The 22396-nt window shown below is 33.3% G+C and overlaps 1 protein-coding gene across 1 annotated transcript in view; it reads left to right on the top strand.

The window, feature by feature from the left end:
* Window positions 1–1322: 1322 nt before the first annotated feature.
* Window positions 1323–22396, top strand: part of LOC127728088 (aromatic-L-amino-acid decarboxylase-like) — a 38721-nt gene continuing 17647 nt past the window's right edge. Inside the window, exons 1-4 of the mRNA XM_052235305.1 lie at window positions 1323–1488; window positions 12951–13061; window positions 19793–20002; window positions 20964–21077. Coding sequence (XP_052091265.1) covers window positions 19802–20002; window positions 20964–21077 — 315 coding nt within the window. The 5' untranslated portion in view covers window positions 1323–1488; window positions 12951–13061; window positions 19793–19801. The remainder of the gene's footprint in view (window positions 1489–12950; window positions 13062–19792; window positions 20003–20963; window positions 21078–22396) is intronic.

Below are 22396 nucleotides of genomic sequence, written 5' to 3'. Positions count from 1 at the left end.
TGTACTAATACAAATGTATGCTGACCTGTCACAATACTTCATACTTTTGTGTAATTCACCTTCTGGGGCACAATCCAAGCCTCTTAGTATAAAGTGTATAATAATACAGAAAAGTATTAGGTAGTTGTAACACTACATTGTACCCTAGAATACAGTAAAACCTAAAATAAGACTCATAGAGGTAAACAACTATTTTTCATTTATCATGTGTATTACATGTAAGAGCTTGAGATATTGTATAAACATTATTCCAACACCAAACTTTTGTTGAAGACCATACATGTATGTTGTACATGTAGTTTGGACCTCTAGATGTTTTTTTTTGGGTTTCATTGGGAATTGTTCATTTACATGCAAGTCAAAAGAAATCTTTACACATTTAACATGTTTAAACATTTAAATGCAAAGGATGTGCAGAAAGAGAATGAATTTTACATAAAACTTAAAATTTAATACATATTTGAAAATGTCTGTAAATTGCACATTAAGTTAGTTAAAAAACTTGATGTTGTTAGATCCTATCCTTATAGCTAGTCACAATGATGATCTGGCTCTGCTGCTGAGGTTGATGTGGTTCTTTGCAAATCACCAACTGATCTAAAACTGCTGCTCTCCCTGGGTGTAAATACAGCACTAGCACTGCTTGATGGCACAACATTAGCATCGTTAATTTGCCTTCTGATCTTAGTAAGTTCCTCAGCTTTTGTGCTAGCATAATGATGATACATCATCTTAACACCTGTTACGACAGAAAGACGAAGTCTTAAATTGTAACGAAAGGAATTCTTCTTGAATTTAACAGCCCTTTTGTAACGAACTTCCAAGTCTCTTATTTTCTGATCTAATAGGGCTATTTGTTGACACGCCCTCTCAAACTTGATCCTAGCATCACTTTCCTTTTCCAATAGATGACTGTGGTCCATGGATGTTCCTCTATCAACCGTCCCTGCCATATTAATTTGTATTTTCTGTGAAGAGTAAGTGCAGAGATAACCTTGAATATTCTTATTATGACAAGAAATAAACACTCAGCATGTTGAAACACTTATTACGTGACTTTGAGAAACAGCTGTTTTTGTAGACATTCTATCTGACTGTGTGTGTATAAATAAGGAAAATGTTTTGACCATGTATTTTCTCTTTATCCTACAATTGTTTGTTCGCATACAGGACTAGAGTATTGCGTCTGTAAAGACTGGAAAATGAGGATTAATTTTCAGAAATCTCTCTTGACAATAAACAGGAAGTGATAATAGTTCCAATAATCTCGGGTTTTATCGATATCGCTCCCAGTACATTTGGAATGCCTCTATGATTATTATCTCTTGCAGCAACTACTCTGCTAGCCTGGCATCCTGACCCAATCTAGTACTTCGTCTAATGTCGAGTAGTGAGCCAGGATCCCAGGCTACTACTCTGCTGGTTAAAAAATTTAAAGTTGCAGTTTTAAAAAAATGACATCACAAAATTATATGATGGAGAGACTAGGTAAGGCATTTAATGGTATGTGCGGTATGTGCAAATAATTATATTTCTGAAAAATCACAAAATTATATGATGGAGAGACTAGGTAAGGCATTTAATGGTATGTGCGGTATGTGCAAATAATTATATTTCTGAAGTGTTAAGTGTTATAATAGTCCAATTATATTGGTACGGCGGTTCTTCGGCAGGGGGTTCGGGGACCGCTCAAGGCCCCAAGAAAATTTGGGATAAATGGTGCAAATCCTGCATTCTGACCCTCTCCTGACATTTAAATTTCATTCCTGAAAACCCCATTTTTATGAGCAACATTTTGACTTATGACACCTTTTTTTAATAGGCAACTTCAAAACATAGAAAAAAGAATTTGAAACGTGAAATGTGTCAAAAAAGGCAACAATCCAATGGACAGAAAAAGTGGAATATCTTAGCTAAAATTAATACTTTCAGCAAGGGTCTTGGCATGCATCAGCTCCTCCTTGGAAATGTTTAGAAAAAAAAAGAAAAAAATGTGTGCAATTCTGTATACCGGTTGCAGGAAACTAATTTTAGATTATCAAAGCTTCGCAAAAAGCAGTCAGGGGGTAAATGGAACTATGATCAGAACAGATTATCAAAATTCCTTGTACAAAGACCGAGAAATAAATGATCGACCTGTGGAATTTTTCATATTTATCAAGTCTGGGTAAGACAAATGAGGATAACTATGACACTGCAAACAAATCTATTTTCATTGTGAATATGGTCACACTGCCATAACGATCAATGAGTTCATGATGACAACGCTAGAACTTTTGAAGTGATGACTTGAAATATAGTAGCAACATAACAATGTTCAAACAACTTAGAACAAACGAAGTCATATTATTTTCAGCTGATCCAGAGAGAGACATCCCAAATTTACCATCATTTCTTAAGGGATCGTGATTAGTGTAGAAAATTGCATTCACGTTAAGTTCAGCTGCACAGAAATATCTTAAATCGCAGGCTAATGTTTCATTATCTACATAAAAAAGCAAAAAACAAAAATAAATAAAATAACAATGTGCATGATGTGGATAAAGGTTATTTTTTATTAAATAGAAGAACAGATATTTCAGGAAAATGCAAACAGGTGGATGCGTTGTGAGAATATAATGGAATAACACGACAAAAAAAAATAAAAAATAAAAATGAGTCACTAAGGCCAGGGCTGGTCTATCATTATGTACTTTTCTTTCTAAGGATCAGGCAAAAGGTGGCACATCAACTACATGTATGTGACTGCTGGATTAATATCCACAGCGTATATTCGTAAAAGAGGGGCGAAAGATACCAGAGGGACATTCAAACTCATATGTCGAAAATAAACAGACAATGCCATGGCTAAAAAAGAAAAAGACCAATAGACAAACAATAGTACACAAAACACAACATAGAAAACTAAAGACTGAGCAACATGAACCCCACCAAAAACTGGGGGTGATCTCAGGTGCTCCGGAAGGATAAGCAGATCCTGCTCCACATGTGGCACCCGTCGTGTTTCTCATGTTACTACAAACCCGGTAATAAGTCTAATTCGGTAGGTCATATTCGGGGAAAAGGGGACGGGATTGTAGTTACAACATTTGGAACATATCCATTAATTTTTGTGAAACGGATATTCCATACCGGTCAACCAACTCGTATCATGATAGGAAATACAAGCCCTGGAATATCCTATCAACTGGGAGATATATACTCCGTATGCAGGCGCTGCTGGAATGTTGCTACATAGAAATGAAAAGTTCACAATTGGGAAGCTGAAATCATCTCTTTTGTCGTAAAGTTTTGTTTTCAACTTTCCCTCATTGTCAATTTCTAGATGTAAGTCAAGATATGAGGCAGACTTAACTGTATCTGTTGTATCCTTTATCTCAAGTTCGATGGATAGATTCATTCAATATAGTCACCAAATTGGGAATTATTAGTGAGAGAACATCATCTATATAGTTGAAAGTAAAGTTAAAGGAAACTGCTAACTTCTTTCTTCCTTAGAAGATCCTGTATGAAGTCATCCTCATATGAATAAAGGAACAAGTCGGCAAGAAGAAGGGCACAGTTTGGACCCATGGGAATGCTGATTTTTGTTGAAAAACATGTCCTCCAAACGTAACAAATATGTTTCCAATCAAGAAATAAAGCATCTTGATGATGTCAGTTTCAAAAAATTTGTTGTTAGAATCAGAGTGATTTTTTACAAAGTAGGATTTTTCCGTCCCTAAGACAAGATACTTGTATGTCTTGTATCTACTTTGGCCATTCTTTTTTATGAAACAAAGCAGGACCAACTCTTTCAATTTGTCTTTTAGTTTGGAATGGGGAATACTTGTATAAAGTGTAGAAAAGTCAAATGTTTTAATACTATTGCAAGATGAAAGAGATTTAGATTGTATTTACTCTAAAAGATCTTTTGAATTTTTCAGTATCCACATCTGATTCACTCCACCTCTAGAATAAGTAGTTTCACAATAACTTTGAAGCCCGGCTTTGATTTTTATAAAATTGATGTTAATAATTTAGAAAGAGGTTTCGTGGAGCACTTGGAAGACCAAGCAATATACCGTTGTTTGTAAGGACACTTATCATGCTTATGTAGTTTAGGTATCCAATACAGTGATGGAAGATCCAGTTCTTCATCTTTGGTTGAAATTCCGAAGGAACATAGAACAGACCTATGATTATCCAGGATTTCCTCTTTAGTAAGTGTCGTGGGGGTATATGTTGAGTTTCCAAGTGAACTGTCATTATACCTAATTCATTTATCAAGCAGTTTATGTAATGTGATTTACACACAAAAACGATGTTCTTTGGGGCTTTATCTGCGGGGACAACAACATATTTGTCATGCAGGTAGGACAAGTGTTTTGCAACATTTGGGTCTTTAAAAAAATTGATATAGCATGGGTATTAATAGACCCATTCAGTTTCTTAATTCTGATTTGTATTAACAACCTCACAGCCTTAATCCATTGGGAAAGAGTATCTACGTCTTCTTTCTCACGTTTAGCACATTGCCTGGCATAATCCTTGCTTGCTTTCAGATTTTAGCGTCACAGAACGCTTACTTTCAGCTTTTTTTTTCGCTATCACACAGTAGATTGTATATTTGTAGAGGGTGAAACTCTGATATTACTAGTACTGCAATCAATATACAAACAAGTGCCTTACGGAACTTTAGCATATTTGGTCTTTTTTTTTCATAAAATTTACTTTAAAAGCATGTAAAAATGTATTTAAAGTTTCACACTTTTGTGAAAGGACGAAAAATTCTTAAATTTCCAATCAAAAGAGTGTTAAATTACAAGAGAAAATTATTCGCATTCTGTTTTTCGTATGTTTTATTCAAAATGTAACTTTCTTCGTGAAAACTCTTTAAACAGCGTAGTTGAGGACTGTTTAAGTGCTTATTTTCAAGTATTTGACCGTTAAATTGACATTTTTCCGACCGATTTATAATGTCAAGAAATGTTTGTATGGTGTTGTTAAAGTCGGTTTATATTCCCATCGTCCTGGTGACTAGAAGCAGAATGATGTGCTGTTTAACCATAATGATTTCTTATGAATAATTACCTGTAATACACAGGAAAGCTGCATATACAGGCAGGTGCCATCGCCCTTTGTTTTCACAGCTTCAAATCGTTGATTTGTCTCTATCGCGAGTAGGTCAGCCGGTAAAAGGATTTGGGACAACTCATCTATTGTATTTTCATGATTACTTAAACTTTGTGGTGGGTGCAAAGTGACTGACACTATTTTTGTTGCAAATAATTGCCTCACAACGTTTATTTCTATTATTAGAAATTACTAACTTTATTCTTTGTTCTTCCATGCCACTGAGTCATAGTATTCATACATAAAAAGTCATTTAACTGATGTTCTAAAATCTATATGTTTAAACCAGAACACTTGTAGAAGGCCATAAATGATGCTACGGTATATAACAGTTATACGAGTAATCTAACTTGACCAGGTATTAATGAATGTATACCGTATATTGCTTATGACTCATAAATAGGATTTTCTATCTTTGTTATTTCTTGTAAAAACCGTTTTCTTTAATCCTGTGCAAAAACCTTGTTTTATATATATATATATATGTTTATGCCCCCGCCGTAGCGGAGTGGGCATTAAGTTTTACCCTTGTCCGTCTGTCCGTACGTCCAAAAGTTGGTTTCCGTTCTCTAACTTTAGTTTGCCTCAACCAAATGTTATGAAACTATACACAATGCTTATAACCACAGAACACAGATCAAGTTTGAATTTTGGTGGCGTCACTTGAACCGTTCTAGAGTTATGCCCCTTTATAAATGGAAAAATGGCAAAATTTTTAGTTTCCGTTCTCTAACTTAAGTTTGCCTCAACTAAATGTTATGAAACTTATACATAATGCTTATTACCACAAAACACAGATCGAGTTTGAATTTTGATGGCATCACTTTAACCGTTCTAGAGTTATGCCCCTTTATAAATGGAAAAATGGCAAAATTTTTAGTTTCCGTTCTCTAACTTAAGTTTGCCTCAACTAAATGTTATGAAACTTATACATAATGCTTATTACCACAAAACACAGATCGAGTTTGAATTTTGATGGCATCACTTTAACCGTTCTAGAGTTATGCCCCTTTATAAATGGAAAAATGGCAAAATTTTTAGTTTCTGTTCTCTTACTTAAGTTTGCCTCAACCAAATGTTATGAAACTTATACACAATGCTTATAACCACAAAACACAGATCGAGTATGAATTTTGATGGCATCACTTCAACCGTTCTAGAGTTATGCCCCTTTATAAATGGAAAAATGGCAAAATTTTTAGTTTCCGTTCTCTAACTTAAGTTTGCCTCAACCAAATGTTATGAAGCTTATACACAATGCTTATTACCACAGAACACAGATCAAGTTTGAATTTTGGTAGCGTCACTTTATACCGTTCTAGAGTTATGCCCCTTTATAAATGGAAAAATTGCAAAATTTATTTTCCGTTCTATAATTAAGTTTGCCTCAACCAAATGTTATGAAGCTTATACACAAAGCTTTAATATTACCACAAAACACAGATCAAGTCTGAATTTAGGTGGGGTCACTTTAACCGTTCTACAGTTATGCCCCTTTCATTTCTTTATAATTGGAAAAATTGCAAAATTTTTATTTTCTTCTAAATATCAAGTAATTTTTATACGCCCGTTTACGGGACGTATTATGGTATACCGTTGTCCGTCTGTCCGTCCGTCGTCAACATGTGGGACATTAACTCAAAAATGCTTTAACCAATTTGCATAAAACTTCGATGAATTGTTTATATCTATTGACGTGAGCTTCCTTTCGTTTTTTAGAAAGTTAGATTTTACGTTTCCGAGTTATGGGGTTTTATTCATTAAAAAAAGGGGGATTTTCCAGTTTTCAGACAATAACTCAAGAATGCTTTCACCAACTTGCAAGAAATTGTGGTGAATTGTTTATATCTATTGACATAAGCTCCCTTTCGATTTTTATAAATTTTAGATTTTAAGTTTCCGAGTTACAGGGTTTTATTAAAAAAAAGGGGGATTTTCCAGTTTTCAGACAGAAACTCAAAAATGCTTTCAGCAGTTCTTATGAAACTTTGATGAATTGTTTATATCTATTGATGTAAGCTCCATTTAGAATTTTATAAATTTTACATTTTACATTTCTGAGTTATGGGGTTTTATTCATTAAAAAAGGGGGGATTTTCCAGTTTTCGGACAATAACTCAAAAATGCTGTCAGCTATTCTCATGAAACTTTGGTGAATTGTTTATATCTATTGATGTAAGCTCCCTTTTGATTTTCATACATTTCTAATATGACATTGAGAATTAATTGAACTTTATTTGTTTATAGTCTGACAAGAGATTTACTAAGTATTGCACAACAGCACAGTGTATTGCACAACAGCAAGAATTTTTTAATTGAATATAAATTCAATTCATATAACCAATTTCAAGTTCTTTGACTACATTTATTCAGAAACCTGTAATATGTCAAATATTTAATTACAATCCAAATTCAGACCTGTATCAAGCTTGAATATTGTGTCCATTTTTGCCCCAACTGTTCAGGGTTGGACCTCTGCGGGCGTATCCAGCTGCGCTCAGTGAAGCAGTTTATTAAAATTGGAGTTATCTTCCTTTGTCCTTTATAGTTTAATCAACTACAATCAATGCTTTATACAATGCAATGTTTAATTTTGACTTCCACTGATAAAACACAGATCAAGTTGAATTTGGGTAGTGTCAGTTTAACCATTATTGAGTTATGCCCCTTTATAAATCGAAAGATTGCAAAATTTTTAGTTTCCATTCTGTAACTTAAGTTTGCCCCAACGGAACATTATGAAACCTATACACAATATTCATTACCACAAAACTAAGATCAAGTACAATTTTTTTGTTTCTGTTTTCTAACTTTAGTTTGCCTCAACCAAATGTTATGAAACTTATACACAATGCTTATTACTACATAATACAGATTAAGTACGAAATTTGGTGGCGAGGATCCCAAGTCCTTCTGTGTGCTGTCTTTGCTCTCTCCAGTCTTCACAAAGTTTACAAAAGTGATGTTCTTCTTGAGCTTTCTCTTCTTCCTCCTGATGATATCCAACCTTGATACTATTGTTTTCAGCACACTATCATATCTCCATGTGTACCTACCATCTTTCAGTGCCACTGGACATGATGACAACACTTCTTGTAGAGTTGCTGGTTTTGTCTTTGCATAAGGTGCATGTTGGATCTTCAATCAAACCCCACATATAGAGGTTTGATGGACTTGTATGGGTTTTTCTCATTGTTGAAGGCCGTATATTGCTTACATCCACTTCATTTGAACTTTGGTGGATAGTTGTCTCATTGGCAATCATACCACATCTCCTTATTTTTATATTGGTAGTTCATCATTTACTGATCATGCTGATCTCAGTAGGAAGCTCAAGCGGTATCCCTCCATACTCCAAATCTCTACCCAGGTCAAGGCTTACTTCTATCTCCTTGCCAATTCAACCAATTACCTTGCTGCTTCATGCCTACTGCCTTAATATTCCTGACCTCTTCTTCTATCTGATGTACTTCCTGCTGTACCAAATCTCTCTGTTTCCCTTCTCATCTTCTGTATCCCATCTTGGTTTTTTTGACATACCAAATCCATGTCTGTCCACTGCTGTGACACCAACAATGACACTGTGTCTTAGTCTTGTCTGCTTCTTTCACTCTGCTTTCCACTTTCTTCTTGTGCTTTTCTTCACTTTGGCTCCTCTAACTTTAGCATCTTTGCTGTCCCTCAACATCATAACCTGCCATGTTTTTGTGACTTTAAACTATTCTGTCAATGCCCTGAGTGGAAATTGTAGTCCCTGTACTATACAAGCCAATGCTGCTAAAACTCCTTGGTACAATGTACACCAAGCCATTGTCTGAGCCACGCACTGATCTTCCTCTATAAAACCTCAACTTTGGACTCTGGGAAACTCATATACAACTAATGGCCATAACATCCATGGCAAGACACCATGCTGATGTACTGTATAGCGGGTTATTTTCATGAGTGTAAAATTTCGTGATTATGGGGCAACAAAGTTTACGAAAAATTTTGGATGTTTTTATTTTGGTGGATTCTTAAATCCAAATTAAATATTTTGGTGGATACTGAAATTGTTGCAGTTAAAAGGTTGTAAAACTTGACAAACAAGTGTCTATTGTTATGGTAAAATGATTTGTTTTTACCTGAATAACATCATTATTTATTGATTATATTCTGATACAGTTAATAAATAGAATACTGGTGACTTAGATATTTGTTACAGGTATTCAAACTTCTTGTAAATTTTATGGTTGATAAGTTACAAAATTGATGTACTTACTAATTAGGTTAATAAATTAGCAAGAGTTTCTTACAACTCTTATATAGTTCGACACTAATTAATAAGGGTAATTACCTGATAAGAGTACCTTACACTCTTATTTTAATTGACACAAATTAATAAGGTCATACACACCTGACAGTCATTTTATAAAATACATGTCTGTACAATGCCCTTTGGCATTTATGTTGTTAAAACTAACATATACCGTTATTGACCTGCCGACTGAAAAAAAATAGATCTTTACAAAACGCTTTAGCTATTCATGTATTAGAAAGTACCCAAATATGAATAAATTTTTGTGGAATTTATTTTCGCGATTTTCGTTTTATATAATATCCACCAAAATAAGCGAAAATAAACGCCCCGCGAAAATAACCCTCTATATGGTATCCAAGGCTTGTATCTGACTTGCAGGCCACTTTTGTCTATCTTCTACAGCCAATCTACCAACTGCTTTTGTATTTCTTTGGTCTTTCCAGTGTTTGCTAGTATAGCATCAAACTTTTTCCCCAATCACTGGTTCATCCCCAACCGTTGGTATCTTTCCCCGGCTAACTCAAAAGTTTCATCTTTCACCTTGCCTTTTCTCACAACCAAACTTCTTGATTTCCTCGGTTTGAATCTCATTCTGGCCCAACTTATCATTCTTTCCAACTCCTCTAAATGCCATCTTTCCTCTATTACTGTCTTTGCTGTCACAGTCATGTCATCCTTAAATGTTCTTATTGGTGATTGCCTTATAACTGACGACTTTAATGGTCCTCTACTGGGTTTTTCCACTGACTTTACAATGAGGTTCATGGCTGCTGCAAACAATACTACTGACACTACATCCCGTTAACATTCCTACTTCTATTCTCTGCCATACCAAGGTGAAATTTCCTTTTGTGAATCTTACCTCAATATGATCGAAGTACTCTTTCAGCATTGCCCTGATGGTGGTTGGAACATGGTACTCTCCAATGTCATATCTACCAGTTTATGAGGTATGGAATCTATGGATCCATAAGCAATAGTAAGATCTAGCAAAAGTACTGCTAAGTCGTTTTTCTTCTCTTTTGCTTCTCTTAAGATACGTGTTAAAACACTAGTATATTCAATACATTAGGATACTTCTGGCATACCTCCTTTCTGAACTAATATGTCTGCATATTCATTGTTTAGCAGGAATCTTGTAGTCCTCTTCGATAAAACTACCAGGAAGATCTTCCCCTCTATGTTCCATAGGAAGATGGTTCTAAACTGTTTTACCTTCCTGGAGTTCTCTTCCTTTGAAATAAAACATCCTTCTGCTTTATACCATGCATGAATCATCTTTCTCCTTCTCCAAACTACTCTCAAGAGCTTCCAAAATCTTCTGGTCAGCTTGGGACAGATCTTGTTTACCTGTACCTTACCAATAACTTTGGCCCATTACCACTATTAAAGGGGGTACAAAATGTCAAGCTGAGGTCATTTTCAAAAAACTTGCAAGTTGTACTGTGTTGGTATGCTTATGATTGTGATCACCTACTGAAAGTTGATGGTCACCGCTCACACTGGTTTTCTCTGCAAATAATACTGATTGCCTTTCTTAAAGTAAAAACTTAAGAATGTAACAATATAGCCCTTGTTTTAAAGGTAAATAAATTATGTTCTCCGTTGATACTCTCATTCCAATATAAAATTTTTCTGACTACTTCAAAATAAAACTTGTATGTATTGAGAGACACACCAAATCAGTTTTAATAATTAATATTAATTAGCATGAAATGTTGCAAAACATATCATAATAATGAAATAATTAATTCCCAAATGTCAGCACATTCCTTGAATCCACATTCTACCATTTGTCTACAAATACAAATAATATAAATTATAAAAAAAAAGAACTATCATTAAGTAACATCTAAATACAACCGTAGACTTCACTTTTATGTTTCTCAACAATTGGAAAAAGGTGCCAAAAGACATGAAAGAATTATATAAAGGTCTAAAATCACAGGCACTTGTCTCAGAAAAAAAATTTCCTATATACCTTAATATAACACGTATATAGGAAAAAAAATTTCTGAGACAAGTGCCTGTGTCTAAAATGGAATTACCTTCTTATGATGCAAAGAACCAAATTTAATAAGAATTATTATTGATTTTACCATATTGTATATCAGATACTGGTTACATTTATGTTTTATCTCAACCAACTGTGAAATAAAAAGTAAAAGATATCAATCAAGATTGGATGTGAGACAGATCATATAGACAGGAGTTGAACATGTTAGCTCTCCGGACAAAATTCTATAAGGACAAAAACTCTTTATACAACATCCTAACATTACTATGTATTTATGTGACATTTTTTCAGAGTATAGCTAATTCCTATTCATGGAACATATTGATTTAGTTACTTTGGAAGGAAATCATCTGAAATTAATTACAAACTGAGACCATTTGATTTACCGGCCAAATGTTTTGCTTACAATTATTAAAACGATCTCCACACTCTAAAAAGAAATCAATCTTCATTGGAAAATTTGTAAATCTAAAGTATTGTAACAAAATACAGCAAATGAATTGTTTCATTGAAAGGTAATATTTATTCTATACCATGATTATTGAGTGGGAGTTTCTGAATAAGTGAATACCTAAGGTCAATTTTTCCAGTTGGTAAAACTATGGATAATGAAACGACAGACCAATGATGTATACATGTATGGTGGAAATCTGCATAAAATTTAAATTCATAGCAACAAACTAAAGTCTAGCAAAATAATTACCAATAGGCAATTGTCAACTTTTATAAAGGCCAAATTATCAAAGCAATACTTTTTTTTAAATTCATAAAACAATTGAATTGATAGCTACATTTGCTTTTAAATGTTTCTGCCTCCTTTGAATTAATCCATAGTTTGCAGTGTGATATTTCTGAAAGATTTGATATACTATAATATAATCAAAATTACTGACTTTTTCTGTGCTTTGAAAGCGAGTAATTTAATGTTGAGGGAGGGGTGTAAAAATAGAAACCACGGGTTTATTACATATTAGCCTTTTCAATGAAGCTTTATTGCTACAAATATTTCATTATTTTAATATAGTGCAACAATATGATTTCAGATGAAATGTGGTTCTTTTTTTTACCTACTATGAATATATTTGTCTTAATATACTGAACTAACTGACGATTATAGTTTTGTATGAATTATTGAAATTTTTGTTTTAATCATTTTTTTAGAGGGATGGTGGAAACTTATATTTTTTTGTGTGCCTTAATCCTCAAATGTTTTAAAAGGTGTTAATATCAAATTGTGAATAATGCATACAAATAAATTAATACCTATATAAACAGTTTTTACAATCTTGTTAATTGGTTAGATCCTTAACTTTATTATTGACCTCAAGGATTAATTGACTAATAGAGGCAATCACTTTGTGCCATTGATTTTTGGATACATTTTACAAACCAAAATAAAGCCCTGTCATTGATTATGAATTTTATGTCTGATTTTCTGCAAGGCTACTTTTGTTTAGTATCTTGATTGCTAAAGCAACTTTAAGTGCTAATATGTTGTATGATGGTTTTGTTTTGTAGGGAGGGTATATTTGATTGGATAAGTGGTATATTGATTTGGTATATTGCATGCTATAGAAAAATCATCCCTAGCTGACATTTCAATTGAAGTTTAATTGCTGAGATTTACAGGTAAATATTATTATGGTCTTTACTTAAACATTTAATCATTATGATTTTTTAAATCAGCTAAAAGTTTCTATTTTTTCTTTTTTAAAAGGTGTTTGAACTGAAAACGAAAATATTAACTTTTCCCTTCATATTAGATGATTTTGTTTATTAGCACAATGCAGTTTAGAAGACCAACAACTTTTCTAACACATGAAATGTATAGAAAATTTATATAAAAAAATGGTTCTTAGTAGCTATTAAAAATAGGAGATGTGGTATATATATATCAATGATACAGTTGCTCATTGACAATGAGACTAAAAAAATAAATTTTAAAGACTATCAAAAATCTGCCATCAACATTAAATGAAATCATTAAAGACAACTTCTGATTAGGTTCTGAATTTTGTAACATGTGGAATGTGATTCTATATTGCTTGAATGTGATGCATTTTATAACAACCTTTTTATACAGTTATATATTTTTTGAAAAAAAATGCTTCTAGAATTTTCAAGTTAACCAAGATGTGATATAAATTTTGTGGAGGGGAACGCTAGGTCACTAGCAAACCTTTTCAATTTTCATTTTTATAGTAAATGGCACACTTATTGGTTATTTGGTAGACACATTGATATAAATTAGATACAGTATAGCATGCATTTTCTGAATTGTCTTGCATTTTTATCCCTATTTAACATACTAATAAGATGCATAATATCAGGATTTTTGTAGAGCCTGTGACATTTATGTCGCAAAAGCAAGACATAGCAATCCTAGATTCGGTCTTGGGCTGCAGCATCAACATTTAGGTTCAGTCTGTGGTTAAAGTTTTTTTTAGACATCAATAACTTGATCAAACCTTCATGGAATTTTATGAAATTTGGACAGAAGCTTGTTTATGACCAAAAGACAGTATCCAGAGCAAAATTTTGAAAATATTTATTTTCATTTTTCCGTATTTTACTGATCAATGGACTTAGTTTTTTTGTCTAGGGTTAAAGTTTGTTACACATCAATTACTTTGTCAAATATTCATAGAATTTTATGAAACTTTGGCAGAAGCTTTTTTATGATTAAGAGATAATGTCTGAAGCAAACTTATGAAAAAATATTTTCATTTTCAGTATTTTTCTGATAGATGGACTTAGTTTTTTACAGTAAACATTTACAGACAGCCTGGGATTATTTTTTTTTGGCATGATAAATTTGTAAACCTTCATGGATTGTTATGAAACTTGGACTGAAGCTTATCTTCAAGACCAAGAAATAGCATCTAAATAAAAAGTTTGATTTTTTTTTTCAATTCTGTAGCCTACTGATAAATTGACTCTCTTTTTAAGTCAACATTACACTTTTACATTGACAGCAGCAATCGTAGGCCAGACACAGGGTTTCGTGGAACCCCATATGAATTTTTGTGTTTTTACTTTGATCAATTATTAAAAGAATGGGAGGTAGTTGAACATTGAAATTTTTTTACGGGTAATTTTTTTTTAATTTCCGTATCATAGGTACTTTACCCACTCAACTACTACAGTTTCCAAATTTTTTTTTTTCATATTAGCAGAATGTTTGTATTGATATGTTTTAAAAAATTGCTTCGCCGATACGACCGCAGAGGTCAAACCCTGAACAGTTGGGGCAAAAATGGACACAATATTCGTGCTTGATACAGGTCTGAATTTGTATTGTAATTAAATATTTGACACATAATAGGTTTCTGACACAGAATAACTGTAGTCAAAGAACTTAGAATTAGTTATATGATTTGAATTTATATTCAATTTTTTGCTTTTGTGCAATACACTATGCTGTTGCGAATTGACCCCCCCCCTCCTCCAAAAAAAAAAATCCCCCCTTTTTTTTTATACGACCGCAAAAAAATTTTTGTGGTCGTATATTGGTATGACGTTGGCGTCGTCGTCCGGCGTCGTCCGAAGACACATTGGTTTTCGCACTCTAACTTTAGTTTAAGTGAATGGATCTCTATGAAATTTTACCACAAGGTTCAATACCACAAAAGGAAGGTTGGGATTGATTTTGGGGGTTATGGTACCAACAGTAAAGGAATTAGGGGCCAAAAATAAGCATTTTTGTAACTTCCAGACATAACTTGTGTGTTAGTGTATGAATCTCTCTGAAATTGTACTGCAAGGTTCCATATCACAAAGGGAAAGCTGGGTTTGAGTTTGGGGGTAATTGCCCTAAACGTTTAGGAATTGGGGGCCAAAAAAGGGGCCAAAAATAAGCATTTTTCTAGTTTCCAGACAATAACTTGTGTTCAAGTGTATGAATCTCTCTGAAATTGTACTGCAAGGTACCATACCACAAAGGGAAGGCTTGGATTGATGATGGGGGTAATTGCCTCAATATTTTAGGAATTAGGGGCCAGAAAGGGGCAAAAAACAAGCATTTTTCTAGTTTCAGGACAATAACTTGTGTGTAAGTGTATGGATCTTTCTGAAATTGTACTACAAGGTTCCATATCACAAAGGGAAAGCTGGGTTTGAGTTTGGGGGTAATTGCCCTAAACGTTTAGGAATTAGGGGCCAAAAAGGGGCCAAAAATAAGCATTTTTCTAGTTTCCAGACAATAACTTGTGTTCAAGTGTATGGATCTCTCTGAAATTGTACTGCAAGGTACCATACCACAAAGGGAAGGCTGGGATTGAGTTTGGGGGTGATGAATCATAAGGGGGTTCAAAATATTTGGGGGGGGGATATTTTTTTTTTTTTCTTTTTTTTCTTTTTTTCCTTTTTTTTTTCTTTTAAAATTTTCCATTTTAAGTTGGTTATTTCTGATTTATATTTAAAAGCAAATAATAATGATATGGTAGGAGATACACACCAAACAGGATGTGTAAATTATTATATAATAAGTATTGTGCAATAGCAAGAAATTTTCAATTGCACAGTATTGCACAATAGCAAGAAATCTTCAATTGCACAGTTTTGCGCAATAGCAAGAAATCTTCAATTGCACAGTATTGCACAATAGCAAGAAATATCCAATAGCACAATATTGCGCAATAGCAAGAAATTGTCAATTGTACAGTATTGCGCAATAGCAAGAAATATTTAATTGTACAGTATTGTGCAAAAGAAGATACTTTGTATAAATTGCTTATTTCTTGACCAATTTCAATGGGGTTTTATTCTTGAATTCTTGGGGTTCTTTAATATGCTGAATCTAACCATGTATTGAGTTTTTGGATTTTGGGCCCCGTTTTTAAATTGGTCCACATTGAGGTCCAAAGGGTCCAAAATTAAACTTTGTTTGATTTCATCAAAAATTGAATTATTGGGGTTCTTTGATATGCCGAATCTAACCGTGTATTTAGATTCTTAATTTTTGGTTCCGTTTTCAAATTGGTCTACGTTAAGGTCCAAAGGGTCCAAAATTAAACTTAGTTTGATTTTAACAAAAATTGAATTCTTAGGGTTCTTTGATATGCTGAATCTAAACATGTATTTAGATTTTTGATTATGGGCCCAGTTTTCAAGTTGGTCCAAATTGGGGTCCAAAATTAAACTTTTTTTGATTTCAACAAAAATTGAATATACAGGGGTTCTTTGATATGCTGAATCTAACCATGTATTTAGATTTTTGATTTTTGGGCCCGTTATCAACTTTGTCCACATTGAGGTCAAAAGGGTCCAAAATTAAACTTTGTTTGATTTCATCAAAAATTGAATTCTTGGAGTTCTTTGATATGCTGAATCTAACCATGTATTTAGATTTTGGATATTGGACCATAATAGGTGAATTTCCAATTTAAAATTTTTAAGTTCTTAGACCACATTCATTCTGTGTCAGAAACCTATGCTGTGTCAAATATTTAATCACAATCCAAATGCAAAGCTGTATCAAGCTTGAATGTTGTGTCCATACTTGCCCCAACTGTTCAGGGTTCGACCTCTGCGGTCGTATCAAGCTGCGCCCTGCGGAGCATTTTATTTGCTTTTGTGCAATACACTATGCTGTTGCGAATTGACAACCCCCTCCCCCCCTCCCAAAAAAAAAAAAAAAAAATATTTGAAGAAATTTTCTTTTTAATTTCTGAAATCTGAAATGAGAAAAAAAAATTGTCCCCCCCCTACAATTTCTGTTTTACCCCCCGCCCCCATTTTTTTTCACCTCCCCCCCCCCCCCCCCCCCTTTCCCTTTTTCCAAAAAAAAAATTCTTTCCCTCAAGATATGGTCATTATCTCAATTCAATTTTTCAACAATAATTACCAATTTAAATACATCATAAAAGTCTTAAACATAATTTAAAAGCAGTGTAAGGGAGGTAATCCAAACTAAACATTGTACATAAAAAGTAATTGTCCATTAACAAGGAAACCCTTGTTTTCCCCCCTTTTTTGCCCCTAATTCCTAAACAGTTTGAGCCATTACCCCCCAAAGCCAATCCTAACCATCCCTATGTGGTATGGAAACTTGTGGTATAATTTCAGAGAGATCCATATACCATTCCACAAGTTATTGTCTGGAAACTAGAAAAATGCTTATTTGGTCCCCTTTTTGGTCCCTAATTCCTAAACTGTTAGGATTATAACCCCCAAAATCAATCTCAACCTTCCTTTTGTGGTTATAAACCTTGTGTTTAAATTTCATAGATTTCTATTTACTTATACTAAAGTTATTGTTCCGGAAACCAAATGTCTTCGGACGACGACGACATGATACCAATATACAACTGCAATATTTTTTGCGGTCGCATAAAAATTGGTGCATATTGTTATGGTGATATTTTTTAATCCATTAGGAACATAGATATAAGAAGATGTGGTATGAGTGTCAATGAGACAACTCTCCATCCAAGTCAAAATTTATAAAAGTAAACCAAAATAGGTCAAAGTATGGTCTTCAACATGGAGCCTTGGCTCACACCGAACAGTAAGCTATAAAGGGCCCCAAAAATTACTAGTGTTAAACCATTCAAACGGGAAAACCAACGGTCTAATCTATATAAAAAACGAGAAACGAGAAACACTTATGAACCACATCAACAAACGACAACTACTGAACATCAGATTCCTGACTTAGGACAGGTGCAAACAAATGCAGCGGGTTTAAACGTTTAAATGGTACCAAACCTTCACCCTTTTTCTGAAACAATAGTGTAACATCACAACATAGAAAGACACACTATAAAATATCAACTGAAATAGCTTAACTCAATCAAAGGACATATTAACACCAGTGAACATACACTGAACAAATAAATTTGACCTATGATACAATGTAAATACAAAATAAATAAACTAAGGGAAGAATAATAAAAGTAACATGTTATACCGGGAATGAAATGTTAGACAATTTAAGAAAAACAATATGCTTGAACAAAAATATCAGCCATTTGCAATTTCTTTAAACATAGGTAAATGAAAATAATTTTGTTATTAGGTATACATGTACAGTTCCAATAGAGAAAGGAAATATTTTTACAAAATAAATTTTGATGTTCATAGTACGAAGTGAAAATTTATAGTAATACCAAACACTTATCAAAGCTGGTATATAGACCAGATATAACCCTGAATAACATTAAATAACAAAAAAGCATTACAATTAGTATCAACAGGTCAAATACATGTATAGGTATCTCACTCACTAAACGAACAGAATCCACCCTTTCCTGGGGTGTATTTCATGAAACATTGAGGTCATTATATGGGTCTCTAAGACAGGATATTTGCAGAGCAAATACCATAATACTGTTCATTTAATTAAATTTTGTACTCTAAAAGTCTAAGACTTTTAGGGATTTATAAATCTATCTAGCTTAAAATGAGTCATTTGCAAATTATGATTTTTAAGTTACTTCCCACACTGTTATAACGAAATTTTTTATATCTATCGGATAAAAATTTATGAAAATGTACTTTGGAACAGTGTAGTATTTTTATGCCCCCGCGGTACTGGAGGGGGCATTAAGTTTTACCCTTGTCCGTCTGTACGTACGTAGATCCCAAATTTGGTTTCCATTCTTTAACTTTAGTTTGCCTCAACCAAATGTTATGAAACTTATACACAATACTTATTACCTCAAAACACAGATCAAGTTTGAATTTTGGTGGCGTCACTATAACGGTTCTAGAGTTATGCCCCTTTCCAAATGGAAAAATTGCTGAATTTTTCGATTCCGTTCTCTAACTTTAGTTTGCCTCAACCAAAAGTTATGAAACTTGTACACAAAGCTTATTACCACAAAATACAGATCAACTTTGAAATTGGGTGGCGTCACTTTTACCGTTCTTGAGTTATGCCCTTTATAAACATTAAAATTGCTGAATTTTTTGTTTCTGTTCTCTAACTTTAGTTTGCCTTGACCAAATGTTATGGAACTTACACACAATGCTTATTAACACAAAATACAGATCAAGTTTGAATTTTGGTGGTTTCACTTTAACCGTTCTAGAGTTTTGCCTGTTTACAAATGGAAAACTTGCTGAATTTTTCGTTTCTGTTCTCTAACTTGAGTTAGCCTCAACCAAATGTTATGAGACTTATACACAATACTTATTACCACAAAACTCAGATCAAGTACAAATTTGGGTAGCGTCACTTTTACCGTTCTTCAGTTATGTCCCTTATGATATGTGATATGCATGCCGGGCATCATCTGTGTCCCATGGACACATTCCCCATTTATTTTGAATTAGGATAATTGCAGTCAAAAGTTTATATTATTTTAAATGACATATATGTGTTTTTGTTAAATTTTTGACTGCCCTATTCTTAACAGGATTTAAAGATGGACCCAGAGGAGTTCAGAAAGAGAGGGAAACAGATGATAGATTATGTAGCAGACTATCTAGAGAATATTCGTGATCGTAGACCGTATCCTGAAGTTGAACCGGGATATATCAAGGAGTTACTACCAGACCATGCTCCAAACAAACCAGATAAATGGGACGATGTTTTCTCAGATATAGAGAGAGTTATTATGCCGGGGGTCAGTTTAACCTATTTCCCTATTGGATAATATTAAAGATGTATTTTAAAATGATGAATGATTTCAGAAAATGTTTGTTTCTATCTAAGACAAAGTAGGCTCAGTGTGTCGGTCTAGTACAAAGCATGATCTTTATTCATATCACAGTATCAAGTTCTCTTTCTAAACAAGCATTTTATTTGCCACTAGATGTTACGGTTAAACAGCCATCCATCTATCCATCTATTTGAGTATAGTACAACAGATATTATATAGAAATTTTCATTTATAATTGGGTTTTTTTCAAGCCTTAACAACAATATAATCATAGTTGTTTTATGTCTCATTCATTCATATGATATTGATGGTTTTGTAACAACACTGTGGATATCAATAATCATGATATGAGAAAAAACAATTAATTCATTCAATGTGAAAGCACTTAATTTTGATATTTTAGACCCACATGCATATGGATCTAAAAGATCTGTGAAAATTGTTACAGTCATTTGAGAATTCTGATGCACTTGTAACATTGAATATGAATAGACAGCTTCAAGATATTGAATGCTATTGGCAATTGCATACAATGTTTCATTAATTTCAAAGTTATTTAAACATTATGTTTCACCTAATCATTAAATTTAAAATATCTTCATTGTATTTAAATACTTGCTAACATTTGTCTTGCAGTGTCCAGATAGAAATTGAAGGGGTAGGGAGTTGATGAAGGGCAGGGCACTTGTCAATTTTCTTGTTCTGTTTATTTTTTTTTCTATGTTTTTGTGCATCCTCTATGTGACTTAAGCAATTATATATTGGTCCAAGATCCTATTTATATAAAAAAAAGAACTGGTCCTTAATACACAGTATAAAAAAAATCTAACAAAATGCCATTATCATGTACTAAACAGTATCTGAAAGTGGTAAGGGGTGATAAACAGGAAGCAGATATTTATTATTATATTTCTTTTGATTTTAGGTAACCCATTGGCATTCTCCACAATTTCATGCATATTTTCCAACTGGAAACTCATACCCAGCCATTGTAGCAGACATATTATCAGATGCTATTGGATGTATAGGATTTTCGTGGGTATGTCAAGTTCTACAAAGTATTGAATATTTATCAATAAACAGTGTTTTGATAGTTTCAGACATGATTTTGTTTTCCGAATATAAAGTTTGATTTTAGATCACCCAATGAAAGGCCTGTGTTTTTGTCTAGCCTGTGACTTTTGTTGCAGAAAGCTTGACATAGGGATAGTGATCCGGCGGCGGCTACGGCAGCGGCGGCATTAGCTTACTTCTTAAAAGCTTTATTTTTTAGAAGCTGGAAGACCTGGATGTTTCATACTTTGTATATAGATGCCTTATGATATGAAGATTCCTTCTTTCATATGTGCATTGTCCTTGACCTCATTTTCATGGTTCATTGACTACTTGTAAAAAAAGTTAAGATTTTTTGTAATGTTAAGTTCTCTCTTATTATGAGTAATAGGATAACTATATTTGATATGTGCGTACCTTGCAAGGTCCTCATGCCTGTTAGACAGTTTTCACTTGACCTCCACTTCATTTTATGGATCAGTGAACAAGGTTAAGTTTTCGCGGTCAAGTCCATACCTCAGATACTTTAAGTAATAGGTCTACTATATTTGGTGTATGCAATGATTGTAAGGTGTACATGTCCAACTGGCAGGTGTCATCTGACCTAGACCTCATTTTCATGGTTCAGTGGTAAAAGTTAAGTTTTTGTGTTTTGGTCTGGTTTTATACACCCGTCAAAATTTCGACGGGACGTATTATGGTATACAAATGTCGTCTGTCCGGCGTAAACATGTCGCACAGTACCTTGAGAACGACTTATTTAAATTTCATGAAACTTAACATAGTTGTTTCTTATGATGGTCAAACTATCTGTATACTTTTCGGTGAAAATAAGATTAAAACTTTTTGAGTTACGGGACTTAGTAACTAAAACAGGTGTGTGATTTTTTTCACATGTCGCGCCGTTTCTCAAAAACAATTTATGATTATTGCTTAAAACTTTACACACTTCTTAGTTATATTAATCTTAAGATCTGTATACTTTTTGGTGATGATTCAAAATTTTATTTTAGAGATATTGAGTATTTTGTTAAAAAAGGAGGAGGGGTTTTCCACATGTCGCGCCGTATCTCAAAAACAGTTTATGAGTATTGCTTAAAATTTTACACACTTCTTAGTTTTATTAATCTAAAGATCTGTATACTTTTTGGGTTTTGATTCAAAATTTTGATTTTGAGATATTGATTTTTTTTTTACAAAAAGGGGGGTTTTCACATGTCGCGCTGTATCTCAAAAACGATTTATGATTATTGCTTAAAATTTTACACACTTCTTAGTTATATTAATCTAAAGATCTGTATACTT

This window comes from Mytilus californianus, unplaced genomic scaffold, assembly GCF_021869535.1.
Source record: "Mytilus californianus isolate M0D057914Y unplaced genomic scaffold, xbMytCali1.0.p SCAF_2, whole genome shotgun sequence".
NCBI lineage: Eukaryota > Metazoa > Mollusca > Bivalvia > Mytilida > Mytilidae > Mytilus > Mytilus californianus.
This window is presented reverse-complemented; position numbering and strand designations above follow the sequence as displayed.